Below are 19068 nucleotides of genomic sequence, written 5' to 3' on the forward strand. Positions count from 1 at the left end.
ATGGTATCAAATATTGTGTTTGTTGAGAAAAATGATGGAATTTGATAAATTTTTAAACCATTTTTTGTCAATTTCTTCTACAAACATGTGTTTTTTTCATACTGCTGTTTTTGAGAGAGCGAAAAATCGAGTTGTAAAATTTATCTTTGCTGTGAGCGAGCGGATTGTTTTTTTTCACGTGCGTCTTTGTCAATCAGTTTTGGTTCTGTTTTTTCAGGTTTAGTGGTGTATCACCAAAACTTCAATTGTTTCGATGATATTTTTTATTGCGACTTTTGAGAAATTTTTGATTGTTTTCAGCTGTCTTGCGGTTTTTGGCGCAGTTGTTTTAGCGCCTGTTTGGTCATCATTCTGTATTATATCATTCATTGGGATATAAAAAGAAGCATACTGCTCAAAGTATTTCAGTTATCACATGAATATTGTTTTTATTGTATCAAGTATTGTGTTTGTTGAGAAAAATGATGTAAAATGATAAATTTTTAAAAATTGTCGTCAAGTTTTTCCAAAAACTTGGTTTTCTTTTCGTACTGCTGTTTTTGAGAGAGCGAGAAATCGAGTTGTAAAAATTGTTTGCTCTGAGCGGATTGTTTTTCGCGTGCGTCTTTGTCAGTTAGTTTGGTTTTGTTTTTTCAGGTTTAGTGGTGTATCATCAAAACTTCAAAAGTTTCGATGATATATTTTTATTAATACGAGTTTTGAGAATTTTTTGATTATTTTCAGCTGTCTTGCGGTTTTTAGCGCAGTTGTTTTAGCGCCTGTTTGGTCATCATTTTGTATTATATCACTCATTGGGATATAAAGAAAAGCATACTGCTCAAAGTATTTCAGTTATCACATGAATATCGTTTTTATGGTATCAAATATTGTGTTTGTTGAGAAAAATGATGGAACTGATAATTTTTTAAACCATTTTTTGTCAATTTCTTCTACAAACATGTGTTTTTGTTTCATACTGCTGTTTTTGAGAGAGCGAAAAATCGAGTTGTAAAATTTATCTTTGCTGTGAGCGAGCGGATTGTTTTTTTCACGTGCGTCTTCGTCAATCAGTTTTGGTTTTGTTTTTTCAGGTTTAGTGGTGTATCACCAAAACTTCAAATGTTTCGATGATATTTTTTTTATTACGAGTTTTGAGAAATTTTTGATTGTTTTCAGCTGTCTTGCGGTTTTTGGCGCAGTTGTTTTAGCGCCTGTTTGGTCATCATTCTGTATTATATCATTCATTGGGATATAAAAAGAAGCATACTGCTCAAAGTATTTCAGTTATCACATGAATATTGTTTTTATTGTATCAAGTATTGTGTTTGTTGAGAAAAATGATGTAAAATGATAAATTTTTAAAAATTTTTGTCAAGTTTTTCCAAAAACTTGGTTTTCTTTTCGTACCGCTGTTTTTGAGAGAGCGAGAAAGCGAGTTGTAAAAATTGTTTGCTCTGAGCGGAATGTTCTTCACGTGCGTCTTTGTCAATTAGTTTGGTTTTGTTTTTTCAGGTTTAATGGTGTATCATCAAAACTTCAAAAGTTTCGATGATATAATTTTATTAATACGAGTTTTGAGAATTTTTTGATTATTTTCAGCTGTCTTGCGGTTTTTAGCGCAGTTGTTTTAGCGCCTGTCTGGTCATCATTTAGCATTATATCATTCATTGGGATATAAAGAAAAGCATACTGCTCAAAGTATTTCAGTTATCACATGAATATCGTTTTTATGGTATCAAATTTTGTGTTTGTTGAGAAAAATGATGGAATATGATAAATTTTTAAACCATTTTTTGTCAATTTCTTCTACAAACATGGGTTTTTTTTCATACTGCTGTTTTTGAGAGAGCGAAAAATCGAGATGTAAAATTTATCTTTGCTGTGAGCGAGCGGATTGTTTTTTTCACGTGCGTCTTCGTCAATCAGTTTTGGTTTTGTTTTTTCAGGTTTAGTGGTGTATCAGCAAAACTTCAAATGTCGATGATATATATTCTTATTATTAAGAGTTTTGAGAAATTTTTGATTGTTTTCAGCTGTCTTGCGGTTTTTAGCGCAGTTGTTTTAGCGCCTGTTTTGTCATCATTCTTTATTATATCATTCATCGGGATATAAAAAGAAGCATACTGCTCAAATTTTTTCAGTTATCACATGAATATCGTTTTTATTGTATCAAATTTTGTGTTTGTTAAGAAAAATGATGTAAATTGACAAACTTTTAAACTATTTTTTGTCAATTTCTTCTAAAAACATGGGTTTTTTTCATACTGCTGTTTTTGAGAGAGCGAAAAATCGAATTGTAAAATTTATCTTTTGTGTGAGAGTGAGAATTGTTTTTTCACGTGCGCCTTTGTCAATCAGTTTTGTTTTTTTCAGGTTTAGTGGTCTATCATCAAAACTCTAAACGTTTCGATGATATTTTTTATTAATCCGAGTTTTGAGAAATTTTTGATTTTTTTCAGTTGTCTCTCGGTTTCTAGCGCAGTTGTTTTAGCGCCTGTTTGGTTATCATTCTGTTTTACATCATTCATTGGGATATAAAAAAAGCATACTGCTCAAAGTATTTCAGTTATCACATGAATATTGTTCTGAGAAAAATAAAGGAAAATAATAAACTTTTAATCCATTTTTTGTCATTTTCTTACCAAAACGCGGGTATTTTTTCGTGCTGCTGTTTTTGAGACAGCGAGTAAACGAGTTGTAAACGTTAATTTTTCTGTGAGCGAGTGGATTGTTTTTCACGTGCACCTTTGTCAGCCAGTTTTGTTTTTTTCCAGGTTTAGTGGTCTATCATTAAAACTTTACACGTTTCGATGATTTTTTTTAATCCGAGTTTTGAGAAATTTTTGATTTTTTTCAGCTGTCTTGCGGTTTCTAGCGCAGTTGTTTTAGCGCCTGTTTGGTCATCATTTAGCATTATATCATTCATTGGGATATAAAGAAAAGCATACTGCTCAAAGTATTTCAGTTATCACATGAATATCGTTTTTATGGTATCAAATTTTGTGTTTGTTGAGAAAAATGATGGAATATGATAAATTTTTAAACCATTTTTTGTCAATTTCTTCTACAAACATGGGTTTTTTTTCATACTGCTGTTTTTGAGAGAGCGAAAAATCGAGATGTAAAATTTATCTTTGCTGTGAGCGAGCGGATTGTTTTTTTCACGTGCGTCTTCGTCAATCAGTTTTGGTTTTGTTTTTTCAGGTTTAGTGGTGTATCACCAAAACTTCAAATGTCGATGATATATATTCTTATTATTAAGAGTTTTGAGAAATTTTTGATTGTTTTCAGCTGTCTTGCGGTTTTTAGCGCAGTTGTTTTAGCGCCTGTTTTGTCATCATTCTTTATTATATCATTCATTGGGATATAAAAAGAAGCATACTGCTCAAATTATTTCAGTTATCACATGAATATCGTTTTTATTGTATCAAACATTGTGTTTGTTGAGAAAAATGATGTAAATTGACAAACTTTTAAACTATTTTTTGTCAATTTCTTCTAAAAACATGGGTTTTTTTCATACTGCTGTTTTTGAGAGAGCGAAAAATCGAATTGTAAAATTTATCTTTTGTGTGAGAGAGAGGATTGTTTTTTTTCACGTGCGCCTTTTTTAATCAGTTTTGTTTTTTTTCAGGTTTAGTGGTCTATCATCAAAACTCTAAACGTTTCGATGATATTTTTTATTAATCCGAGTTTTGAGAAATTTTTGATTTTTTTCAGTTGTCTCGCGGTTTCTAGCGCAGTTGTTTTAGCGCCTGTTTGGTTATCATTCTGTTTTACATCATTCATTGGGATATAAAAAAAGCATACTGCTCAAAGTATTTCAGTTATCACATGAATATTGTTCTGACAAAAATAAAGGAAAATAATAAACTTTTAATCCATTTTTTGTCATTTTCTTACCAAAACGCGGGTATTTTCTCGTACTGCTGTTTTTGAGACAGCGAGTAAACGAGTTGTAAACGTTAATTTTTCTGTGAGCGAGTGGATTGTTTTTCACGTGCACCTTTGTCAGCCAGTTTTGTTTTTTTTCCAGGTTTAGTGGTCTATCATTAAAACTTTAAACGTTTCGATGATTTTTTTTTAATCCGAGTTTTGAGAAATTTTTGATTTTTTTCAGCTGTCTTGCGGTTTCTTAGCGCCTTAATATTTTGAACCATTTTTTTTATTTTCTTCCCAAAAACGCGGGTATTTTTTTGTACTGCTGTTTTTGAGACAGCGAGTAATCGAGTTGTAAAAATTAGTTTTTCTGTGAGTGAGTGGATTGTTTTTCACTTGCGTTTTTTTCAGTCAGTTTTGTTTTGTTTTTTTTTTCAGATTTAGTGGTCTATCATCAGAACTTTAAACGTTTCGGTGGTATTTTTTATTAATCCTAGTTTTGAGCAATTTTTGGTCCCGCTGATTTGCGGTTTTTAGCGCAGTTATTTTAGCGCCTGTTTGTTTATCCTTTTGTATTATATTATTCATTGGTATATAAAAAGAAGGCTACTGCTTAAAGTATTTCAATTATCACATGATTATCGTTTTTATGTTATCAAATATTGTGTTTGTTCAGAAAAATTATGGAAAATGGTAAATTTTTTAAACCATTTTTTGTCAATGGTTTCAATGATGTTTTGATTTTACTCGAAGGAAGATTTTTGTGGTTATGTTTTTTATTATAAAAAAGCAATTGTTCTTTTTTTAATTTATTTGCTTTTTCGGGGTACTTTTTGTTTCATTTTCTGAATACTTCCGCTTCTTCAAGTTTTTTTGTTAGGTCGGATTGATATGAATAGGCAGTTTTGACTGCGACGCCTCTTTGAGTCGTTTCCGGATTTCCTCCGGCTATCTCTTCACTGTTTTTGTCCTTTTTTGTCAATGAGAGGTCAAATTTTAGTAGTGATTTTACTCACGCTTGGTTAGTGCAGGGAGAGAAAAAGCGAACGGAATTGTATCCAACAGCTTTTGAAGTGGAGTGAGAAATTGGTTTCAACAGATTTTCAGATTCTGAAAGCAATTCTTTTTCACGCGCGGCACTTTGACCGCTATTTGTGCTCTTTTTTCTTATTTTCATATCGTTTCATTATCATTATCTATCATATCTATTCACTAGTTCTAATAATTTAAAGTTGGGGTTTTGTAAATAATCAAAGACGGTTAATGGTTTATATGACTTAGGATTCGTTTGTTTTATGAAATTATCAGTTGGTATTCTTGGACTAAAGAATGATTTTTTGGCTCTTTGATGAGGCGTGAGAGAAGCCGGTTTTAGTTGATATCTAGAAGTTTCTAAAGACTATGTCACATGCTGTTTTAAAAATTATATGCTTTTACTCCTCGTTTTCTAGTTGCTTTCGTTGTACTGTTACTTATTTTCAATAACGGTCGTTGTCACTGGTTCTCTAATGAGGCATAATCTCAGCCTTTTACTTATTCCATTAATATTAAATGTGTTTACGAATTAGGTTGTCGTCAAGTTTTCTCTTATTTGTTCTATCTGTCTCAATCCTAAGGACGGTCAGTGGGGTCAATGGCGGCTATTTGCACGCAATTTGCAGGCTACGTTTTCTCTTTCCACTGGATGCAAGATCAATTGCTGTGAGTGAATCAATTGTGTCAAATTCTGAGCAAAAGAAGAGGGAAGATTTAGACTGGTTTTTGATTCATTGTTCTGATAGAAAGAGAGAAAGGCAGATGTTTGCTAAGTGAGAGATTTTTTGCTCTCAAGCGGCATTATCAAAGCGAATTTTCTTTTTTTGTCATATTTTTGTTTTAAAAGTTCATTAAATTAAGTCTAGTCTATTCTATGGGACGCGTTGCTGAAAAGAGGCCCTTGAACATTTCATTGGAACTTATTATCATAGGAAACTGAAATAAAAGAAGTTTTGTATTGTTTTTTTATTGTTTCGCTTCTATGGCTTTCTGGATGCTTAATATGTCTTGGGACGCGTTAGTTGTTACTATTTGAGAGGGGACTGGCGCAGGTGATTTTTGAGAAGAATTTATGAGATGTTGCATCTTGTAACAATTTAGATATCACTATCATTTTTGTACTATCATGTCCTATCATTTTTGTACTCCTCAGAGCACTGCTAATGATCATAATGATTTATGTCAATTCGGCAGCTTTTTTGTGAAATAAAAGTAAACTTTTCGAATTTATCCAGTCTTTGTTGTTATTCCTGTTGTCTTGTTACTTACCTCAATCACTGGCAGGCCTCATTGGCTCTCTCATGAAGTATAATTGTTTTTTTTAATGTTTTCAGTTTATCAATTTGTATCTAAGGTTTTAGCAATACAAGACACTTTTTTATTTTGTTGAGAATGTGGAAAATCTTTAGTTTTGACGGTTTTTCTATTTGTTTTTGATTTCGTTTAACCTAATTTCAGGAAAGATTGGTTTTAAATCAAAACGTGTCGTCTGTTCAATGTTTTCACTTCATATTTAACGGTTTTAACAACCTCGACAATATTTGTTTTCAAGAAATTTAATCTCATCAATGAGAGGCCACATTTAAAGTTTTCATTCCAAATCTATCGTTTTAAAGAATTCTTATTCCTTTTTTTTCATTGAAAATTAGAGATTTTTTGAATTCTGTCTGTTTTTGTGTTTCACATTGTTCTCATGTCATCAAGTCTGTTTAATAAAAATAAATTCTGACTAATAAATTCTTGTGGGCTCTCTATAGAAATAAAGAGCAGTAAAGTGTGTCATTTATAGGACTGACATAATAAACATCGGTTCATTGGTGCATGTTTTCAATTTTTTGAGCGGTTTTATCGCTGTTTGTTGACTTGTGTCTTTTTCTAATGACTCATTTATGATTTGATGTAAGTTTTTAAATTTAACTTATTTGTTTTTCTCATCTGGAGAGTTCAGTAGTTTAGTCTGCTTTTTATTGTTCGGATTGAAGGTTCGATTATATAGCTGATAGCTCTACTTACGTTAACAGGACATCATTAGTTTTAGTGCAATGTTGATTTTTAGTTTGGTTTCTAGTCAGTAACTCTCGTTACTCTAATGACAGGTCTCTTCGTTCTCAATGTTAAATAAAATAGTTTTTAGTGGTTTGAATTGGTACTTTTTGTCGTCTGAGCTTTTTGTGAAATTTTGTCCGGTAAGTCTGTTGCTTTTCAACTTTTAATTGGAACGGCTTCCACGTCACATATTTCAGACTTTGGGAAGACTTTAGATTTTTTTGTTGTTCAATTGTTTCTTAATTTGATAGACATTTTTCTGGATTTGGTGTCATATTCAAAGCTCAATTCTATGAGCTTTTGTATTAGTTATTTAGATTTTTTGGAAAGAACTCCTTGAAATGGAAAGCCCTGAGTGTTAAAAAATCATTTGATCGTCTTATTACATTGGTCATGCTATTTGATAGCTCGTGGATCGAGCAATGGTACTATGTGCTATAATAAATCTCAATAAATAAATCTCATAAATCTCTTCATTTAAACAGCAATTTGAACAGAAAGATAATTCAGCCTAAATTATTGGCTTTAACTTCTAAATTGTGCATCAGAGATTATACTCACAAATTTTAAGGTTGTTTGTAGTTCAAAATATTATTGTCTTTTGATGTTTCTTATAGTTCAAAACAAAGGTTTTGCTGTGAGAACCGCACTTTAATCTGGGTAGCATTTCAAAATTTATTGTTGAAGTCATTTCATTTTTTTTTTCAGGATTGTTTGGAAATCAGCTATGTCGTTGTGATTTATAAAATGAGAGTTTTTAGACCACGTTTTTCAATACACTCGGTCATCACTGTGACAATATCTATACACGAACAGACTTGTACCTCTGTTTTTTTTATTTTTATGCTGGAAGCATCGGCTCTTACACGACTTTGCGTGGCACATAAATCTCATAAGTCTTCATGGAAGAAAAAAAGTAGAGTAATGAATTCAGCAATTGCTGAGAAAGTTGCAATCCGGAAAAGAAGCAATAAAGTATGTCATTTATAGGATTGACATGAGCAACATTGGTTTATTGGTTGTATATGTTAAATTTCTTGAGCAGTTTTATCACCGTGTTAACGACTTGTGTGATTTTCTTCCGTTGAGTCATTTTTGATTCGTTGTAAGCTTTTTAATTAACTTTTTTTTTCTTCTCATCTGGAGGTTCAGTAGTTTTGTGTGCTTGTTATTGTTCCTGTTTAGTTTTCAATTCATCTTTCTTTTCAACAATTTAATTGGCTCGTAAGAATGATTTCCACCAAACTGGATAAAATTTTGGCCCCGAATTTTTTATTTTCTACAATTTTTCACAACTTTACTTTTTCTTTTTGTTATTTTTATGCATGTGTATTATATTATGACCATAGATTAGGATTGTTAGTAAATTTGTTGCTCCGAATTTGATTATAATGCTTTTCGCAAAATTTTCTTGTTTGTTTCTCTTACTGTTTTCCCGCTTTGTTTTTGAATGTACAAAAGTTTTCAACTCATTCGGTTTGTATCATACTATATCTTGTAATTATTCTGTTTTTTACAATAGTTTTTACCCACATCCATCATTGTCTTTTTTTGCGGACTTACTTTGAGTTTTGATCATGTGTTTTCTCTTTTGAAAATTGGTGGAAAATTCTATTTTACAAAGTTGATTTCCAATATCATTCATCATGTGATCCATCATATGATCTCAAGTGATCCATCATATCCTCAATTTAATGATCTCTAATCTGATTTGTTGTTTCTAATATACAAAGTTGATCCTCAATTTGATCCATTATTTGATCCATCACATGATCCCTAATGAATCACAATATCCTGAAATCAATAGTATCTAACCAGAGTTGTTCAAAAATTAAACTAAAAAGCAAGCCATTTTTGTTTTATGTTTATTTTTCGATGACTTTTCAGTTTTTTTGTCGTCCTGTTTTTTTGTTTATTAATAGTAAAGTATACACAGTTTTTTTGTCTTCATTGATAATTTTTGCTAATTTTCAGCGATCAACCCTCGTGCAGATCTTAATTAACCTTTCGATTCAAGAAACTCCATAAAAGCAAAAAAAAAATTCGAGTATAGCAGTGAGTATATTAGAGTATATTAGTGGAAATTTTATCACTTCCCCAGGGTGTCATTAGCAATGCATATACCTCTCAAATTGAAAGGAAGTTGTTAAATGCACAAGAATTTTATAAATTGTGAGCAATATAAAGTGTGAACTTTTTGTCAAAAATCTGAGAAGTGGATGCAAAACCGCAATCGCTAAAATCGAATTTTTCTCCTAAACTCATGCTGGGTCGCAATAACCTTGATATAGTTTTTACTTATGGTCTACAGAAAGTAGCCTATAAACTCAATCGAACTGAAAAATCTTTGAGTCTTAGCACATTATCCCGTCTCAAAAGCAGAAAATCATCGATGAGTTGCGTAAACACAACTCTCAAGAAAAAAATGTAGCAGAGCAGATCCCGAAACGCAATCCAAGAACTGAATGAAAATTTGTAACATTCTCGAGTAGTTGATTAAAGAAATTGGGAATTCCAACCTCCTAACACAAACAAATTGGAAAGCAGAGTGACACAGCGAAAAATTAATCGTTCTCCGGATAGATTCTAAAACTCTTCTTGGTCTTAACCTTTGAAAACCATTTTTTTGCTATTGTATAGAAAATTTCACCACTCTGAGATATGCTTTTGATTTAAAAATGAAATATTCAACACATTAAAAATTTTGCTTACGATTAAGTTTTCGAAATGTAGTTTTTAAGACAAGTTTTTTTCTGACTGCAGCCTAAAAATAACCTGTATTATAGGCTGACAGAAGAATAGCGTGTAATTTGAAAACAATGAAACTTTCACTACAAGTTATCAATACATACACCTCAAAAACTATACCACAAAACTTCTTCAAACAGACAAGATCTACATAAACTGTAACGGGCCTTAAGTAAAACCGCTTTTCCTTTCAAAATGTTTTTTTAACCAAAAAGTTTTATTAGTGGTGGTGTTGGTAGTCGTAGTGGTGGTAGTGGTGGTGGTGGTGTGTGTGTGTGAGTTTGCGGGATGGGGGATAAATTTTGTAATTTTTTGTGGGCTTTTCTTTGTAGTTTTTCTATTATTTTTCGAGAAAAGTTTTCGAATTTTGGCTGGATAAATTAAGACGGCTATTATCATAGTTCCTCCATTACTTCTGTAATGTTGGATCAATTGAGTGAGAACCTGACATTATTTTAACTTTTTGTTTCTTCATGTGCTCTTTGTTTTTTAAAGGAAACTAGGAATGTAAAAAAGCATAACCATTAGGTTGAATAATTACATTAAAATTATCAAATACTAAATATTTTTTTAATAAATTAAATAGAATTTGTCCTCAATTGTAAGGAGTCTTTAATTGTTGAAACAGCTGACATTGTAAGATAGGTAAAGAACTGCATGTTTTGCATGTTTTCTCAAAATTCCACATTTTGGAGAACTGCTCATAGTTCCAGAGTTGTTTGAGGAGAAGACACTTTGTTGAGGAATTGTAATTTTAGAAACTTCCTGATTTCAAAAATGCTTAGAAAGATCTTAGTTCTGCTCATTTCTGAATGGCTGTGAACAACTTTCGGCGGATTGATCGACCGATCCAGCTTAGTCTTCATTTCTGAGCTGAAGGTTGCAACGCTCAATTATACAACACTAGGTCCTGCGTAAATAGGAGGCACTCAAAATCACGAACCAAAAGCGGAAAAGAATTAAACGCCAAAAATTTTATCTCGTTCTGCAGCGTCCTGAAAATTTCCTGCTTTTTAGAAAGACTCTTCTTGGGAACCGCTGTGTGGGTTGCTGCCCTCGACTACTTGCATGTCACCCAATCAATGTCTAGAGAACCAGGATGATTCAACGGACACAAGTCAGCTAATTGGTGCAGATCTTCTTATACTAAACAGTCCTCATTGCCAAAGGTCCTATCATTATCTCGATTTAATCAACCAGGGAGCAGATCTTACAAATTTCACATACAATGGAGAAATTGAGTCTGAGCGACGAGTGATTGAAGTGCTCAAGTCATCAAGTGGACTACGAAATCCTACTTGGGCCCAACTAACCTATTTTGCCAAATTCCTGGACAAACAGCTGGTTGCCTGCGAAAAAAATGACTTCGTGTCGTGCGAAGACTTCGTTGGACTCAAAAATTTTCTAATCAAACACTGCCTGGTGAAAATGGCACAAGATTTTGCTCTGCCGAGCTTAAGAATTGCGGACAACTCGCCGCTTTTCGGTCTGCACGAGAACAAAAATAACTACGAAGTTCATCAAATGCGAAGAAGTTGGGAAAATTCTCCCCATCCATACGTTTTTCTCAACGCTGATCAAACAACTTTCACCTTTCTGGGAATGAGGGTGCACAATTGTGATTTAAAGGACTGGGGAGGTAAAGTTCTTACCCGCAATGTTATGAGCCCCGATCTACAGCAACAAATCAGGAGACAAACTTGTGGTGAAAACATTTTAGATGAAAATTTTGACCGATTGTCCACTGCTGAAAAGCAAGTCAAATTGTGCCGGGTTCTGGGAGTCGACAATCAACAGAGTAGAATCACATTTGACCCAACTTACGAACTGACGCAGGACAACGCTCTGAAATTGTTGGCTATCTATATGAGATTCCGGTGTGACATCCCTGTTGTTATCATGGGAGAAACTGGATGTGGTAAGACGAGGCTAATCGAGTTTCTATGCCACTTGATGGCGAGAGGGGAAGATGTCGAGAACAAGAAGTTTGTCAAAGTACACGGAGGAGTTACAATGAAGGACATCGTGAAAAACATTGAAGAAGCTGAACAACTAGCAATAAAAAACTGTCTAAAATACGGCAGCGAATTTTACACAGTTCTCTTTTTTGACGAAGCAAACACTACTGAGGCAATCTACGGCATCAAGGAAGTTATATGTGACTTTAGTGTGAATGGGCGAAAGCTGGATTCGAATTCTGGACTCAAGGTTATTGTAGCCTGCAATCCCTACAGGAAGCACGATGAAGAGATGATAAAACGGCTCGAAAGTCAGGGTTTGGGATACCACGTGAAATCGAGCGAAACGAGCGATAAATTGGATTCGGACATTCCAATGCGTCATTTAGTGTACAGAGTCAATCCTCTGCCTCCAAGTCTGCTTCCATTAGTTTGGGACTTCGGGGAGTTGAACAGCCTTGTGGAAAACAAATACATAAAACAAATGGTCTCTAAAAAAGCAGCATCGATGCGATTGAGCTCTGATGACGTCGATTTCATTTGTAAAGTGTTGAATCGATCACAGAAATTTCTACGTGAGAACCGAGACCAATGTCTGTTTGTTAGTCTTCGTGACATCGAACGAGCTTTGACCGTTCTACAATTTTTCTACTCCCAAAAAGAGCAGATCTTGTCTGAAATGGACAAACTTGACGATGACGCCGATGTAGCGAATGAAATTGCACGATTAATGATTCTTACCATTGGTGTCTGTTATCACTCATCTCTCGAAAACCGAGAAAAGTATCGCAAAAAAGTAATTCCTGCATTTACTGGACAATACGCTTTACCTCGTGGTCTAAATACATTTGTCAAGGAGCTAACTCTCTGCATGGAATTATTCCTCGAAAACATTACCTTGGATGTCAATTCAAATGTCGCCAAAAACTTAGCCTTGACCGAAAATGTGTTTATGATGATCGTCTGCATAGAGCTAAGAATTCCTTTGTTCTTGGTTGGGAAACCCGGAAGCTCCAAATCATTGGCAAAGACCATCGTGATAGATGCAATGCAAGGTGAAAGCTCACGAAACAATTTTTTCCGGAATTTGAAGCAAGTTCAGATGTTATCATTTCAATGCTCGCCACACACTCATGCCGATGGAATTCTTAGCACATTCAAGCAGGCAGCGTTATATCAAGAAGGCAAAGATCTGAAGCACTTTGTGAGTGTGGTTGTGCTTGACGAAATTGGCCTGGCTGAAGACTCAGTAAAAATGCCGCTCAAAACTCTTCATCCATTACTGGAAGAAGGCTACGTTGAAGTAAACGCCGAAAAAACAGAATGGGGAAAAGTTGCCTTCGTAGGGATCTCAAATTGGGCGCTAGATCCAGCTAAAATGAACAGAGGAATCGTGGTTAATCGTACAATACCAAAGACTGAGGAATTGATGAAAAGTGCTCGGGGAATATGTCGCGTGAAAAATGAAGGGAAGCCATTGGAACGACTAATTGAGCCATTAGCTCAAGCCTACGAGAAAATTTACAGATCTCAGATTGACGAAGAGATCTCAGAATATTTTGGTCTGCGGGATTTTTACGGTCTCATTAAGATGCTCTACAGGTCATATGTTCATAAGATGTCACAGAGTAAGGCTCTTGATTGGGTTACTGTGCGAAGGGCCATTCAGCGCAATTTTGGTGAGAAGAGTAAGGAATCACTGAGAATCTTTGCCAAATACTTGGAAAGACTGGATCTATTTGAAGTTGCTGACTGGGAAGAAAAAGTTGACACGTTGGAATTAGTTAATGAAAACATTCGAGAAGCGGAAACGCGATCATTGATGGCGGAGGAACAGCGAAAAATGGACAATGAGAGCCGATACTTACTTCTCATGACGGAAAACTTCTCAGCACTTCAGTTGCTACCACAGGTTTTGGAACTGCAGGAGTATGAAATTATCTTTGGCTCCGCTTTCCCTCAGGACCAAGAGTACATCCAAGTGTGCAAGAACATCAACAGAATCAAAGTGTGCATGGAAACTGGTAAAACAGTTGTCCTGCTCAACTTGGGGTCTCTGTACGAGTCGTTGTACGATGCTCTGAACCAGTACTATGTTTATTATGGAGGACGACGGTACGTTGACCTGGGCCTTGGCTCAAATCGAGTCAAGTGTTGCGTCTCAGAAGAATTCCGTCTTATTATGATCGAAGAAGAAAAAGTGGCCAAAATGTTCCCGATTCCTCTTTTAAATCGTCTTGAGAAGCATTTCTTGGGCATGGAGTCTATTTTGAGTCCTAGGCTTATGCAACTTAAACAAAAATTGTCGGATAAATTGAAAAATTTCTCGCAAGTTCCGAGATCCGACAAGGAGAACAGCATGTTCCAAATAAGAGATGCTTTTGTGGGATACCAAAAAGACACTACCGCTAGCGTTTTGATTCAATGTTACAACGCTGATGACGAAACTGATGATCAAGTGGTGCAGACTGCAATGGACAAACTTGTCCAAATTTGCTCAGTTGAGGCTATCTTAAGAGCAGATACTGAACTGGCTGCCTTCAGTGTTGAGGACCTAAAGAGTATGTACAGCCATCAAGGCCGGAAAAGTCTGTCAGACTTCCTGTGGCAACAATGCTACAGTGGCAAAGTCAAATCGAAGCTGATCGAAATCACGACATTTCGCAGAATTCCATCAGCTAAAAATGTCAAGAACTGTAATTTTCAGCTTATGAAGAGAGAAGCAAATTTGATCTCGCCGGAGCGACATTTCGTAATCAATTTGAACACTTTCAAAACTGAAATCGAATTTGTTGAACGAGTGAAACACTTTCATAAACTGGCTGAAAAGCATCCGTACGCGACTAAGTTTCTCTTCGTAACGTGTTCCAAAGGCCACAGATTTGTCCAACTGATTGCCTCCGCCAAATACCGACTCCAGAACTTACAGGCTGATGCCAATATTGACAAGTTGTTTACCCTGTTTATCGTGGAGCTGCCAAGGAACTGGTATGAGTCTGGATATAGCAGCTTTTCGGTGGGAAAATGGGAGAGCTTCCATATCGATGAACTGTTCCGCGAACAAGAATATCAAGTCTTGAGTGAAGTTGCCATTGCTTCTGGGAGAACTTTGAAAGATCTCTTTATGACGGAAGAAGGTCAATGCACGAAGTTCCAAAAGCGACTGCTAAGAGATGTTATCCACGATGCAATTGCTGATGCTCCCGGTGGAGAAAAAATTCAAAGACTTAGCAACGTCCATAGATTGTTTGAAGAGATGCACGAGCCAAGCCTAGATATTATTTTCCTGGAGAAGGCGAGTGCTTTTATCCAGGAATCAGAGGAGAACTCGAAACTAAGCGAATGGGTAGCAGAGAAAGCAGCCAATTTACAGGGTCTGATCCAATCGGGAACCATTGAGGATGCGCTATTCACGGAACTAAAGGCTAAAATTAAACCCCACTTAGCGGATTTCTTGAAATTGATCGATTTCAACAACAACATCAAGCTACTGTTTGAGGCCGATTGGCGAAAAAACGCTTGGATGAGGTTGTTCTCCGTGAAACAGTTGTGTAGAATGAGACATCAGGAATCCAAACAAGTCACATTTGACTCTCGGTTCCCTTTTAGTGCAGAAGTAAACGAGTTACTGTCTAGAATGTGGGAGGATTGTCTAGAAATGGAACGCGATTCAGGGGTCGATGATTGGCAACTTTTTGTGGAGCAGTTTGAGAACCAAAGTGGTGATCTTGGAAAAATTCTGACTGAAGTTGCGCATGCAAATGACGCAATTGATGCCTTCCTCCACGATTTAATCATGAAAGATTGTTCAGAATCTTTTGTGAACAAGAGAAGTTTGACCAATTGCGTCAAGTTAATCACTGAGGCTGTGAAAGCTATCATGCAGCAGCATTTAAGGGATCCTGATGAACCGTTGACTATTGCTCATTCTTACGCAAACTACATGAAGTTAAAGCCTCATTTATACAGTCTTATTCCGATTGTGAAAACGATTGGAGTCTTCAGTGTAGAGAGTCCTGTTAGCTGCGAATCAATTGGTCAAGGAGCGTTAGAGAAAGTAAAGCAGACGGCCGAGGGACTGAAACCATACATTATTGAGAAACAGAAAATTGAGGAGCTAGATCACCAAGTTTCAGTTCTGAAATTGTTTTCTGACCTAGAGCATCAACCTGCCGAATTCAAGTTTACATTGAAGAAGGTATCAGTTCTTTCAAGCTATGTCTTTCGAATATCCTCAAACCTGGACGGTTTTGCGGCTAAAGCTGCATGTACTGCCTCGGACACGTTGTACAAAACGATTGGAAAATCTGTGGACGACAATATTTTCGGTAGCTGCAAATTTGTGGATCGATTGTTGTTTTGCTTAAATCGATCCGCAGAATCTATAATATTACATTTTGTGGAAACGGAAACTGGCGAGAGAGAATGTGCATTTTGCAGTAATTTAGTGACGGCTAAAGGAGCAATTCCATACATAATATTGTGTCCCAAAAAGCACGCTGTACATGAAATTTGTCTTCAGAATTGTAAAGAAAAGGTCAGAAGGAACGAGCGAGTTTTGTGCAGTTTCTGCCAATATGAGATCAAATCCAATACACTCAACGGAAGCCAGTTCTTTGCACCGCAAAATGAACAGTGGGAAAATTTCTGGGAGAACGTTCGGAACGTATTTTTGGATATGATACGCGAGAACGTGGTACCAAATTGCAGTGCGGAAGCACTTCAGAGACTTGTAGAGTACAGTTTAGTTTATCGTAATACGTCATCTAGGAAGGAGCTCACCTGGATTGACGACCGATTGAAACAAAGTCTACTGACATCATTGGTTGTAAACGATCAGAATTCAGGATTGGAGAACGCAATTATGGCTGCTTTCAAAAGCGATAAAGAAATTGCGACTAACGAAATTGACGAAATGAAAACTTACAGTTTGCTAGTAAACGTGTTCGAGTTTGTTTACAGTCACGAAATGTTAAAGGAAGTGAACAATTGGCATGATAACACAAGTGCGTTAGAGCAAATCAAGCTATTGGCTAAAATAAAAATTGCAGTTGAAAGTTTTGTTGTGAAAATTGTTGCGGCATTACAGAGCCCGATGACACAAGATCTGGCGATACCGATGCTAATTAAGAATCAGCTAAATAAGAGAGGTGAAAGCTCTGAGTGCCTCAAACGTTACTTCATCCAATATGTATGCAGTGATCACGGAATGGATATCTATCAACGGATCAAGACTGTTCCTTGCTTGGTGCCCCTAATTCCCGAAGTTTTGATCAACTCACAAAGTCAAGGTTTTTCTGACATATTTTTGGTAATAGGAGATATCTACCAACGCCCGTTCAATCAAATTTACAAAACTTTCCTCTTGGGTGACGTCAATTTGGCGCTGAAACTGTTGACGGACATTGAGAATGCCTTTATCAAAAACTTGGTTGCATATCGACTCCTCACCGAAATCGAATCAATTGAGCATCCCTCAGCTAAAGCTGAGCAGTTTAAAGAATCAATTACACAAAATGGAATAATTCAAGTTCTGAGTCGAAATATGGCCTGCGCCAATGTTCAATTGAGTCCGAGAAAAGAAGCAGGCACTCAATTTTTATTTTTGGTCAAAGTTTTCTTGCAATCGAATCAAAACTGTGGATTAATGCGCCCATTTAAAGACATTGTTGCAAATAATGGAGATGTTGAGAATTTGTACCTGCCTTCCTTTCCCGATAGTGCAGAAAGAAAGATAGCTGAGGTGAATGAGGTTGTTGAGAACTTCACTACTTTCGGACGATGTCCAAACGGTCACCTGTACTTAATTGGTGACTGTGGACAGGCGAATGAAAGTGGAAGATGTCCAGATTGCGGGCGGCCGATTGGGGGTGCAGCATATGGCGAGTTTCACGCCGGTAACCAAATAGCAGGTGGCAGGGGCGATGTTGTCAATGTGCAAAATGCTGAAAACGTCCGTGGATACCTACCCAATCACAACTTGAACACTTTCGACAGACAGTTGCTGAACGAGTTGAATGCAAGTGTAATGAGGTTTTTCATTCATGCTGTTTTGTATATCTCTACGGGAGAAATGGAAATGCTTGTGCGGTTCAATCAAAATCTACAAAGTATTGCAGCCGATTCATTGAGTCGAAATCACGAAGATACGCTCAAGTTTCTGCTTTCGTTGTTTCTTCTCTTAACCACACTAAACTGTGAAGGATCATTCAATAACGAGAAACAGAGGGAATTGTGGGAAAAGCAATTTATCAAGGCACTAAATACATCACAACACAACTTTCCTACAGTTATTGCAGCCTACACCGACGCATTCGGAAACGATCCAAGGAACGAGTCCAACAGCCTGTTGCAGGTGCTGAATGAACACCCTCATCCATGTGAGTCAAATCTGATATTGGACAACCCATTGTTCTGGCGCCGAACACCTAAAATATCTCTGGTTTCGGTCAGAAACGAACTTAATTCAATTGATGAGCAGCACCAGCTGTTAAAATGTCTATTCAGAAACAAACATTGGTTGCCAATGATCAGTGCCATTCCTCGACTGTTTGAGTTGTTTAATCTTATGGTTAGTTTTTATGATCCAGATCGGGTACACACCGTTCGAACTTTTGATGATTTTATACGCCAGCGGATCATCCCAGAACCAGTTAAGCAGAACATAAAAGAATCGGCAAACGTCTTCTGTCGATTATGGAACAATGACATACGGTTAATGCCAGCTACCAGTGGTATCATTTGTGATTTCAAAGATCTATTGCGACCTAGCTCAGCACTCAAGTACTTTCTGCCCACCCGACATGTCACTGAGTGCTGTGCCCTTCTGACCATGAACTTCTTAGTTAACAAAAGTAACGAATTCATTCACAACTATAGAGCGGCACTACAAATCAAGGCACCGTAAGTTGAAGATTAAGTTTCTGACATTTACAACCCGGTGAATAGTAGCTCTCAAAAAGTATTAAATTTTGACAGTATGTCGTTGCGATAACAACAGTTGCATAACTTATCCACAAAATAGCTTGTTTTGCGCCCAATTAATGCTATGAAAACTTGAAATTGGCGAAACTCAGGTGCGGCATTATATCTTTTATCGGCTTTTAAATTGCGTTGCGATCAGGAAAGCAATAGTAACGAACCTATTGTTTTTAATCACGAACAAACATATATAGTTATCAAGAAAATCTTCGGGAACTTTTGTCCAGAATTTTGTACTTTCAAAAAATGGTTTGAGTTCAGAGTCGCCTAAATGTAAAGTTTCGTGCTCTCAAACTAAGGCAGACCAGACCCTATGTTGAGACTACACATGGCGTGCACTACTATAACTACAAGACTGACTGAAGTCAGCCGTACAAGCACTATATAAAAGAGAATAGAGTCTTCTCAGTGTCTGATTGGCTGGAGGCGTACATTCAGTATT

The 19068-nt window shown here is 36.1% G+C and overlaps 1 protein-coding gene across 1 annotated transcript in view; it reads left to right on the top strand.

Annotated features, from left to right (window-relative positions):
* The window catches only part of LOC142351020 (E3 ubiquitin-protein ligase rnf213-alpha-like), a 157792-nt gene that overhangs the window by 60587 nt on the left and 78137 nt on the right, over nt 1-19068 (top strand). The window contains exon 3 of the mRNA XM_075403112.1: nt 10705-18548. Within this exon, the coding sequence (XP_075259227.1) occupies nt 10705-18548 (7844 nt within the window). The remainder of the gene's footprint in view (nt 1-10704; nt 18549-19068) is intronic.

Source organism: Convolutriloba macropyga, chromosome 1 (assembly GCF_964194025.1).
Source record: "Convolutriloba macropyga chromosome 1, txConMacr16.3, whole genome shotgun sequence".
Taxonomy (NCBI): domain Eukaryota; kingdom Metazoa; phylum Xenacoelomorpha; order Acoela; family Convolutidae; genus Convolutriloba; species Convolutriloba macropyga.